Consider the following 11,895-nt stretch of genomic DNA (forward strand, 5'->3'; position numbering starts at 1 on the left):
AGTAAATTATGATCCCTTTTATTTCTTAAAAACTGACATCTCCCAATCAAGGAGTTACAAATCCATACATTTTTTGCATGTATTATAAAGAAATACTGTTAAGAAAAGTAAGCGCATGCAATTTATATAGTATCTAAAACAGGTTCAACATAAGAAATTTCCTAAGAAAAACTTTCCAATAAGGAAAGTAAGGATTCCATGTTTCTTGTGGGGCAGCGGGGTGGGGTGCTAGGGACTGAACAAAGGCGCTTTACCAGTGAGTTACATTTCCAGTCCTTTTTATTTTGAGACAGGTTTTCACTAAGTTACTAAGGGCCTTGCTGAAGTTGGTCTTGGATTTGTAATCCTACTGCCTCAGTATCCCAAACTGCTAGGATAACAGGTGTACACCACCATATCCATCCAGGTATCTCTTTTAAAACAGTACATTTCTTTTAATCGAATTTTAATAGACACTTATTATAAAAATTATATAGACTACCATTCAATTTGAAAAGTATCATCAAATGTCTTCATATTGAATGGCTTATCTTGAAGCTCATTTAAATTATTTCAGATCCTACCCATTTAAATAAGTTCACTTTATTTGACTTTAATGCCAGCATTCAAGAATGAGAAATATGTTCCTAATAGAGATGGCAAAAAGAAGTTTAGGAAATATTCTCAGTCAGGCACAGTGGTGCATGCCTATAATCCCAATGACTCCAGAAGCTAAGAAAGTAGGATTCAAAGTTAGAGAACACACTCAGTAACTTAGCCAGAATTTGTCTCAAAATAAAAATAAAAAGGGCTGGTGATATATTTCAGTGGTAAAGCTCTCCTGGGTTCAATCCCCAGTATTAGCATACGAGTAAGCAAAAAGCAAGAAAAGGAACAAAGAGAAGAATATTCTCTACCTCCATGCATGATAGAGAACACACCCACGACAATAATAGAACATTCATCCATATAACTGATGTATTCTTTTATTCCCTATCCATTAAGAATTATAATACATATATATATTCCATTAGTTTGCAAAAAGCATGATAGGAAGAGAGATTCAGAAATTTTTATATCAAATTCAACTATTCACCTCATTTGGTTAAACTTTTTAACCCCTTAAAAAATAAGTCTAAACTCTAAAACACAGAACACAAAGTGAATAAAAGCTGAAAAACCTTTTAGCTGGCCATCTGCTCTAACATTTATATGTATCAAGTATAATTTATTAATAATGTACTACCAATGGTAAAATTCTACAATGAAATATTTTTCAAAAAAGAATTTTTATAATTTCCCCCCAAGAAAGGGTCCCCTCAGCTTAGTGATTTCAACTACCAACTAGACGACATTTTCGTACCATGGATCAAATAGAAGTAAAGGAAGTATGATACAAAATGACTTATCCAATCTTTTCACAAGAATTTAATTTTATTTTTTCCCATCTTAAAACCTTGACACATTGGCCCTCTAAAAACCCCTCTCTCTGTCAACTTAGAGGTATAGAAATGAAAGGTAAGTTTGTGATCCCAAAGAAAAAAGGAAGAAGTAGTTTGGTTTTGCTGTCACATGATGAAAATCTGGGATCATTCTACCATGCAAATGCTGTAATACCTAGTGGGAAGCTTCCATGTAAATATACTTAAAGTACATCAGTATTAAAACAAGTTGTCAACTGTATGAAAATCCTAAGAACCCTACCCTACTTAAAACCTGAAATAATTCTTCCATATAGAGAAACAATTGGATTTGTGCTAAATTATTAAAAAAAAAAAAAATCAGTTTGGAGTCAAGAAATACCTTTACTGATACGTAATTCTTTTTCAAAATGTATTGCTAATACCCAACGGTATACAATTAACAACAACCACAACAACAAAATTACAAGACTATCTTATTTATATCCCCCATAATCTCAAAAATCTATACTCCAATTTCAACACATTCAAGAACAAAACCAATCAGGTCCTTAAAAATTTTTTTTAAAAACTTTTTTACATATAAAACAGTGTACCTGATCCATCTGTGCCTGAGCCAGATCTGACAGAACCATCTGTAAAGGAAACAGATTCAGAACCAGAGTCACTGGCCTCACTTCGAGTGTCATAATCATTTCCCTCTTCCTTCTGGTCTCTCTCATCCTGTTCATATTCCTCCTCTTCCTCCTCCTCCTCCTCTTCTTCCTCTTCCTCCTCTTCCTCCTCCTCCTCCTCTCCATCTTCATCCACCTCCTCATCTTCCTCTGCATCTTCTTCTACCTCTTCATCTTCCTCTACATCTTCTTCCACTCCTTCCTCCTCATTTTCAGTGTTATTGCCTTGCTCATCAGAAGAACCACTGCTGCCGGTCTCATGGTCAGAGCCATATTCTTCAGAGTTCACTTCTTCCTTAGAAGATTGACTGGATCGGCTTGCACGTCTATCAACTTCAAGTCCAATTCTCTGATGTTTAAAGAAAAAGGGAATCAGCAGTCACATAACAGACAAAGCCAAGGTGAATAAACAGTTCTAAACCCTCAAAAGGAACTGCTTTCTGTTTTATAATTGCAATAATATTTACTACCTCAGAACCATCTGGCGTAGGAGATTTGCCTCTCCTTTCAGGATCCCTTTTCCGTAGACAAGTTTTTTCAGGTTGACTCTTATAAGGTTCTCTGGAGGTACTGCTTGATAGACGAATTTTTCGATCAGCATCTAGACGCTTGTTTCTTTCAGATCTTTGATATTCCTCATTTTTATACTCTGTGACTGACTTTCCTTTAGTACTAACTATTCTTTTGTTATTGCTAACAGATGAGCTTAGGGGTTTAGAAATCAATTGTCTTGAATGGACAGAAGGCTTTTGTCGTTTTGTGTCAGTAGATTCGATCCGGTCACTTTTTCTTTTTGATCCTTTAAAATATAATTTTAAAAGACATATAAAAGTACTCCATTAATTTCACCAAAGACTTACAGATTTAAAATGTCTTCTGAAACATTTTCACTCTAGATAGAATTAATCTGAGAGAAAACTATTGAACTAAATGTGTACACTTAAAAAATATAGATTACTCATTTATGTGGTATAGGTTCTGTTATATGGAACATAACTTATGCACTTTTGGTATTAACTTCGAAGAAAGTACAAAAGTACCATCATCATCTTAAGAAATTTTACTTCCTCACTTACACTGGTGCTTTAACAGTAACAAGAGAAATCTCACATACCCTTTTTCTCATTTTTATCTTGTTCACTCTCTGGATTATAAAGTTCATCATCCTGTTCTGGTACTTCAGTTAAAATATCATCTAGAACATTAAGTTCTCCATCTGCAAATAAATTTAAAAATTAGGGGAAAATCATTATCATAAAGCATTTATTTTTGAGTACTTAAGTATGAGAACATAAACCTTAAAGAGCTTTTATTTCAGATCAAAACACAATATTAATTCCTAAAATATATGTACAGAGCTCTAGTCTACAAAGTTAGGAATATACATCTCATAAGGTATGGGGAAAAAAAAAAAAAAGGTAGACACCAACTTGTTCAAGTAACAATATTACCAGTAATGGGACAAAGCAACATCATGAACCTTCTGGTATGATGCACTAAGAATAGAAAAACTTCTATGACATTCCTATACAAAACACAATACCTGAACTATGAGAGGAAACATCAGACAAACCAAAATAAAAGGGCATCCAAATACATCTAGGGAGATTAAAGAGACATAACTGAATACAGCCCATGCTCTGATAGTAACTGGAAAATTTCATGAAATCTAAATAAAGTTTGTAGAACAGATTATCAGTGTTTCTTTTTAATTCTGATAATACTATGATTAAGCAAATTCTTAATTTTAGGAAACACATACTCATTTAGGAAAACACACACGCAAGGAAAAAAGTGTGCCTGTGTGCACATATTCATGCACATACTCTGAGAGAAAAGGGGGATGGAGGAACACAGAAAGAATGAGACAAACAAAATGCAATAAAATATTGACATTCATAGAACATTACTGAAGTTTATAAAAATTTCTTTGTCATACTCCTATAGGTATTCTTTTTATCTGAAATTATATCAAATTAAAAAGTTAAAAGATAAAAAAACTATTGATGTACTATACAATCAAATAAGCTTAGAGGACACTGGTATAGACTATAAAAGTACCACTTGTTCAGAAAAAACAACTATATAACTATGTTGATAATCCATGATTACGAAAACTTAGAACTCAGTTTTGTCTCCCTACCCTATCACACAAGACATAATCAATCCTAAAAATATATATAAATGCCACCTTCAATTGATTTTTTTTAGTATAATGCACTAAAGAATGGTAAATGTTTTAACATTAAGTATTCCAATATCAAAAATCTTTTCGAGGTGCTGACCATATAGCCCATCATGTAGCGTGCTTGACTAGCATGCACAAGGGCCAGGGTTCTATTCCCCAGCACCTTGCAGGAGGGAAAAAAAATCTTTTCGAATTTAAGCAGTGGCAAAGGACATATAAAGTTATAAAACTGATATGACAAAATAAGTATATTTATGGCTATAGCCAAAAAGCAAAGCCCACTCAAAGTAAAGTTGATTAGCATGGAGTCTACAGTCAAGTTGGATGGTTTTCAAATTTCCCTAAAGGAAAAAAGAAATTCTTGACTGAAGAGACCTCAAAAAGTTAATACAGGCAATAAGAAGAGAAGCATGGTTACACAGAAAATGCAAACGGTAACTTTCTATTTAAGGATATTTGAAAATTACTATGTCTAGAACAGCATAACAACTGATTTTTTGGGTGGTATAAATACTAATCTGTACTTCACTATTTTCCCAAAATGAATATTTTATGAGCTGTATTTCTGTTCAATTATTTTTTAAATGCCATTGAAAATCAAGATAAACCAAACAAAAAAGCTTTTCTCATCTAGATTTGTGTTTTCATTAAAGAAAAAATTCTCTCAAGATCTGAATATTGGCAAGTACCAAATTTAGGCTCTATACAGTAAAAAATTAAAAACATTAAACAGTTTGATAGCAGCAATACAAATTTTGCAGATGTTTACTAATTATTGGTTCAAAGTTCTCCAATCAGTAAAGTGGAATCAACAAGTTTTGACAGAATCAAATACATTTGTGTAAGACAAAAACTGAAAAACTATCAAAAACAAGTAAGTGTTATAGTGATGTACACATCTCTTCATGAAGTCATTGATTTCAATTAGAAATATCACCCCAAAAGCCTAAACATTCACATGAAATTATATAATATGCTAAATAAAGAAATAGTATGCTAAATTTCAGCAACATACCTAAATCATATTTCTCCTTTAAAAAGAGTTTACTGCTTAAAAAAGTTTAAACAAATTCACATTCAGGAATTGGTTATAGTTTTAGAAAGCAGCTACCAACTTTTTAAGTGCAATAAATATTAACCAATGTTAACTTAATAAAATATCTTGTCACTTGAACATTTTAGTACTTTCACATATATCATATAAACATATCATATGAGGCAATTAAGGATTGTTTTATCATTCATTACTTTGCAGATTAAAAAGGAGCTCAGAAGCTCAAGTTGACCAAATATATCTGTTTAGTACAGAGGATGCAAATCTGGAGTTCAGGATTCCAAAATCTACAGTCACTTAATGAAGGAACACTAAATGCACTTTTAAACAACATATAAAGTACAAAACACAAATGCAAAAATCTAAAGGCAGTATGCACTAAATTAATTTGAAATTAGGACATCAGAAAACTCAGTATTCCCAACATTATAACACGTTTTAATTTATTTGATACTAAAAAAAAAAAAATACTAAAAATCATCTGCAGCATCCACACTTGATGGCATATATAGTTGTATCCATGTTATTCTTAGAGTAATAACCTGTGTAGTTTTATCACAAGATTAGCAAACTAAATCTTGAACAAATTTGGCCCATGACATATTTATGTATGTCCTGCAAGTAGTAAGCATGTTTTTAAGGTGTTTGAATACACACACACACACACACACACATTCTCTCACATAGTCTTACAAGCTGCAGCTATTAAAAGACGATAATGATCACTGGAATATCCTTTTTGGAAAGAAAAAAATTATCTCTTTAAGGTGATACACACACATACATGTCACATCCTGTGTCTCATACATACATACATGTGCATACATATATGAAATACAGAGACTACCGTTGCTCACAAAGACTATTCGGCCCTTTATAAATAAGTTTTGCTGACTCCTGATATAAATTACCACATTTTAAGTTACTTTTCTCCATCTGGGCTGTCCCTTAAGAGCTAGGCACTAGCAAAGTTGTAGTATTTCTGAACTCCAGCTCTAATAAGTCTTCAGAACAAAAAGATTAGTACCTAAGAAAATGAAAGGACGATTCTTTGAATCTACTGATGCACTTTTTCAACCCATAGCCTTTCCTTTCCACAATCAGATCCTAACATACTTGACCAGTCCCTCTTGATTATATAATGACCAGGCTATAAGATATGTAAAACCTGGTCCAGAAGACAAAACCAAATTCTTTCTTTGACAAAATAAGTATATGCATGTTCTAATTACTGCTGCATAAGCTATCACCCCAAGACTTGGTGGGTGAAAACAGTAACAATCACTTTTCACTGTTATTCGTGGTTCTGGGGATCAACTAGGGCTCTCTCATGTGCTTGTAGTCAGATGACTGAGCCTAGAAGACTTGCTCATTCACACGTCTGGCTAGGGTCTGGGCTAGAAGACTCAAAACACTAAGATAGCATTTCTCACCCCATAGCAACTTCATTATGGCAGCTTTAGGGTAGGGGTATCTCTTACATGGTGGTTTCAGGATCTAAATGTCTGTGTTCCAATACAGAAAAGACCAGGCAGACCCCAACAACACTTAGAACAGTATTTTATTCACAGAGGTAATTATAAAAGCCTATCCAGGTTCAAAGGGGGGTGGTGCACTTTCTTACTGCTGGCAGAAGTGTCTATCTTCACAGACTAAGAAAGGTACAACATCATTAGCTGATAAAATATTAAGAACCCATCATCATATACGTGGTCCACTTTTGACTAAAATGTTATTTTGGGGCTAATGACTAATTTGTAAAAGTGTAGGAAGGCTCAAGCAGACAATTCTATTCCAGTGGATCTACTGTCACATCTTCCACATTTTTCAATTGTAATACCAAGTCCACATTTTTATTTAGAATTACCTGACTTTTAAATATAGCCTCAATCAGATGAGGTGGTATATGCCTTTAATCCCAGTAACTCAGCAAGCTGAAACAAGAGCACCTTAAGTTTGAGACAAGTCTAAGCTCTGCCTTGAAAATAGGACTAGGGTTGTACCTCAGTGGTAAAGTGACTTTGGGGTCAATCCCCAGTAGTGCAATGAATAAGTTAACCAAATTAAAATGTTGTTCCAATTTTTTTAAAAAAGTAGACTGCTAGCTTTAATTTTACATTCACAGTACCTTATGCTTATGAACTGCATTATATTTATTGATACAAGCTAGCTCAATCTTGGCTAATTCCACAAACTGCTTGAGATGAAGATATTGGTTTCCAGGTATAGGAAATAAAACAAGGAAATAAGAGAACAAAAACCATTGTTTTTAGTTTGTTAAAAGGCTGAAATGATGTTAAAAGTAAAAAGGCTAAATTTTCTGTTGCTTAATTGTGGGATTTTTGTTTTAGGTAAATATGTGAACGTTTTCAAAGTAGTGTAGCCTCTAAGGCTACAAAACCTCTCAACTCTGAATTCATACTCAATGCATTCTCCATTATACCAGAAATTTAGCTTAATCTTGAAATTCCTAGCCCCAAAAAGTCAAAAATCTTAACTTCAAGTGAAGAAAATCAACCTTTATCTGAGACAAAGTCATTTTTCTAACCATAGAAGCTTATAGGTTATAAAATGGGGGTGTTGGGGGCGGCAGCTTAGACAGATTGAAATTTTAAAGAGGTTAAATACACTACACATTTTGTTTACCAACACACGCACCAAAGCACATTACTTTTTTTAATTTCAGTTTACTTATATAGTTTTAGTGGAATTTGGCAATGGAGCAAGTTTCCTGGAACCTCTCCTTTTATTATCTTGCAAAGTACATTTTACATTTGTTTCTCAAATACCTTTTTGTCATTCAAAACTATCATTCTTCTAAATGAAGTGTGGACTTGGATTCTCCATCCCATTCAAATTTTCTACCTTCCAAAACAGGTCAACTGAAGTTTAAGGATTATATTCTTAATTGTCCATGTTACTTCTATTTTACGTGGAATAAAAACAGGTATCAGTTACATAGAGTACGATGTTTTGGAGCCCTAACTAGAGAATTGGAAAGGCAACTGTAAGGACTTAAATGGTGAAGGCCAGGTATGTATATATGTGTGTTTAACAACGTTCGATATGCATGCTTTTGTGTTTATATCTGTAACAAACTCTTGGCTTTGGGCTTTATATTTCACGCATCATATAACTAGCCTTTTTTTTTTTTTTCCCTTTGTGGAATCAGAGATTGAACCCATGGGTGCTCTACCATTCACCCACATCCCCAGATTTCCCCTCTCCAAGTTTTATTTTGAGATTGGGTCTGGTTCTAAGTTGCCCAGGATGGCCTTGAATTGTAATCCTCCTGCCTCAGCCTCCTGGGTCACAGGGATTACAGGTATGCACTACTGAACTGGTTTAACTAGTCATTTATTAATGAAGTCCAATCACTCAAATATTTAAGCATGAAGGCACAATTACTGCACAAATGGTTCCTGGCAAACATTAAAAACACACTTCTTGCCCTCTTGGAGCTTCTAGTCTAGTAATGTGGAACACTTGTTACTTTAGAAAGTGTAAGGGCATATACATTTTGGTTCATATTTTTATAATGCTCTTTACAGAGAACTCTGTAAGAGCATAAGCAATAAAACAAGATGTTTATGGTAAAAGAAAAGATGCATATTTTCTCCTAATACAGAAAAACTTATTTATCGTTGATTAACACCAACATTGCAACATCTTTCAAATCCACTTTTTTGACAAATAACTACTACAGGAATCACAGGGAACTGGCAATTTGTCCAGTTATGTAGGATTCAGCTTCTAGGTATGAGTATCATAGAAGCATTACAGAAATTAATGTTTATTACATAGCTAATGCACAAAAGCTCAGTATTTCAAGACTTTACAATAATCTTAACTGTTCCAAAAATAATACAATTACTACAAATTTCTGCAACTTACACTCATTTTTCAATCCAAATTTTACATGATTTGTGGAATCTTAAGGGACTCAAAGTTTGTAGTGTTACCAAGATTCTTACGAGGTTAATATTTATAAAATTTCTAATGTTTTGTAGAAGTTAACTGATGACACTAAAGTACTATTCCCACTTTTCCTTGTTTAAGAAAGAGTCAAATACTGATCCTTTATAATTCTGCGCATAACAATGATCAAGTGATACGTGCTGTAGATTAGAACCCTTCAAAAATTAAATGTCACTTCCAATAGGTATGTGCTAAATTTGTTATTCAGAAATAATCTTTGTTTTAAACTGTAAATATAAGCACATATCAGAATCTTAAAAACAGAGTTCAGTTATGGAAATTAAGTTTAAAAAAACAAACAAACAAAAAAAAAAAACACTGATACAAACACCAGGCAAAAATCCTTTCCAAAAGGTGGAAAGTCATCCCAAGTATTACTGATAGGTAACATTACTACTTCTCAATAATACTACTTCTCATTTATTCTGACTGTGACGTCATCACTTAATCCATTTCTAAAGTAAAATTTTTAAGTCAATATCATTTTTCTTTTTCATTGTGCATTACTCTCTCCACTATGACTGTAAGTATCTTCATCTTAACAGACAATTTTACTCATTTTTGTGTCTGGTTCATCTGGTCTACCACAACCACCAAACCACCCATACATATAGCTCATAAATTACACACTGGCCATCAAATGTTGAATGAAATTCTTGTTGTTTAACATCATCTCACTTAAAAAGTTTCCTTTACTCAATAACATTCATACCTCCATGTTCACATTCTTCTGAATTTCTCAAGAAAGGGGGAAACTTCAGGGAATTTCAAGATGGAAAAAATAAAAATCAAACCGCTATAATCGAATCAACAAACTGGTTTAGGACAAGGTCATTATCTTAAACATAACTCCCATCAACTCCACCTCCCAAGCTTATTCTTAGCACAGAGCCATTCACTGAAACAAAGACTTTCCTGAGCCAGCAACCAGAAAAAATTTAGGAGGATCACAGACCTAATGCAAACTGATTCTAGAACCCACTTAAAATAGCTAGCCACACATAAGAGACCTGAGAAATACAGTGCAGCAACTCCATGATGTTTTTTCATGACCTAGAACTGTTCCAAGGCTAACAAGGTAATCTGAGGGTAGAAAATGATGTTAACGCAGTAGCCAACCTAGACCACTCTGCACACAGGTATTCATCCAACATTGGTTCATCCATTTTGTCCCTCCAACTCTCCGTAACTTGCAAGTATTTGCTCCTGGTTGTAATCTCCCTAGAAGAGCTATGCACGTTTCTAGCAGAATAGCTGCCAGGGTGCTTTTTTTTTTTTAAAGGCCTAAGAGTCACATAATTAGATTTTCAAGCATAATGCTTTCAAAAATAAAACTATGAACAAAACGGCCTATTCTTGCCACTTCTCCTATTTAACAGTAACAGCCAGAAGTTATTTGTAGATATTTCTCGAGGTTAACAATCCACCTGTACCTCTTAAACACTCTCATTTAACCAGACTACCAGCGTTGACTGTGGCATTAAGGGTTTTCGAAATTTGGTCTAACAAAAACGTTGTTCTGAAAATACGCATTACATCCGCATAATCCTACCAGGAAATAAGCCCAGGGGCCTGCAACTCAGAACAAGTCCTCGCTCAGCCACTCCCAAGACAGCTACATGGAAAGTCAGGAGCGGAATCTGGATCAAAGAAAAACCCTGTGCGAGATGAAATGTTAGGCCATATGGAGACTGAGGACGAAAGGGCAGGCCTGGTTCTCCGCCAATGAGTCCAAGTGTCTCGGTGGGGGGGTGACCAACACCGCGCCAGACGGGCTAAATCCCCACCCCGCCGGGCACCACGACCACCGCTCCAGCACTACACTCCCGACCCCGCCTCCGCCCGTCACCTTTCTCCGCACTAACCTTTCTCCTCCCGGCTGTCGGCCGCCATTGCTCCCCTCCGGCTTCCGCTGCTGCCGCCGCCGCTACCGCCACCGCCGCCGGGACGCGACTCACGCGGGCGCCGCAGCCGCGGCAGCAGTCGCACGAGCCCGTCCGTCAGTCCGTCCAACGAGCTGCGTGCTTCGCACTTGGCCGCTACCGCTCACCCTCCTCGACTCACCCTTTCTTCCCTCTTCTTTCCTTCCTCCCTTATCCCCTTCCCTTTTTCCAGCCTCCGACGGCCTAGGCCCAGCCTTCCCGTTGGGGCTCAGATACGGGCGGGGTAAGGGGGTGGGAAGAGAAACAGATGGCGACGGCGGGCGGCGCTAAAATGGAGCCTGCTTCCTGCGTGAAACAATCCCGCTCCCGAAATGCCCTGCGCTGTTTACGCTCCGTTCCTCTTTGGAAACGTCACAGTGCGGACAGGGCCGCAGAGGCAGGACGGTAAGGGAGCGTGGCGTGGCGTCAGCACGTCGCCCCGCCCCCCGCAGCCCGGATGTCCCCGAACCTGCCTTATTACTAGTAATGTTAGTCGCCAGGTTGTTTACCGACAGGGTGTTGTGCTGCATACTCCCTAGTGATGCAGACTTCCCACCCGAAACTCTTAGTGGAGGCCCTGGCGGGCTTTGAAAGGTTAGGTAAAAAGAGACTGAATTAAAAACAATGTTATGTGATGTTCTCATTGAACTATTAAGTTTCTAATTATTCCCAAATATTC

General features: G+C 36.0%; 1 protein-coding gene across 4 annotated transcripts in view; it reads right to left on the reverse strand.

Moving 5' to 3' along the window:
• The window catches only part of YTHDC1 (YTH N6-methyladenosine RNA binding protein C1), a 31,346-nt gene extending 19,786 nt beyond the window's left edge, over nt 1–11,560 (reverse strand). For 3 of the 4 annotated variants that reach the window (XM_079154232.1, XM_079154231.1, XM_079154229.1), the window contains exons 1-4: nt 11,160–11,560; nt 3,189–3,290; nt 2,545–2,873; nt 1,997–2,423 (exon numbers count right to left, since the gene is read on the reverse strand). In XM_079154232.1, the coding sequence (XP_079010358.1) occupies nt 1,997–2,423; nt 2,545–2,873; nt 3,189–3,290; nt 11,160–11,187 (886 nt within the window). In that variant the 5' untranslated portion in view covers nt 11,188–11,560. The remainder of the gene's footprint in view (nt 1–1,996; nt 2,424–2,544; nt 2,874–3,188; nt 3,291–11,159) is intronic. The other variant, XM_079154230.1, reaches the window with a different exon arrangement.
• Nucleotides 11,561–11,895: the final 335 nt, after the last annotated feature.

The sequence above is a fragment of the Sciurus vulgaris genome (genome assembly GCF_902686455.1).
Source record: "Sciurus vulgaris genome assembly, chromosome: 9".
Taxonomy (NCBI): Eukaryota; Metazoa; Chordata; class Mammalia; order Rodentia; family Sciuridae; genus Sciurus; species Sciurus vulgaris.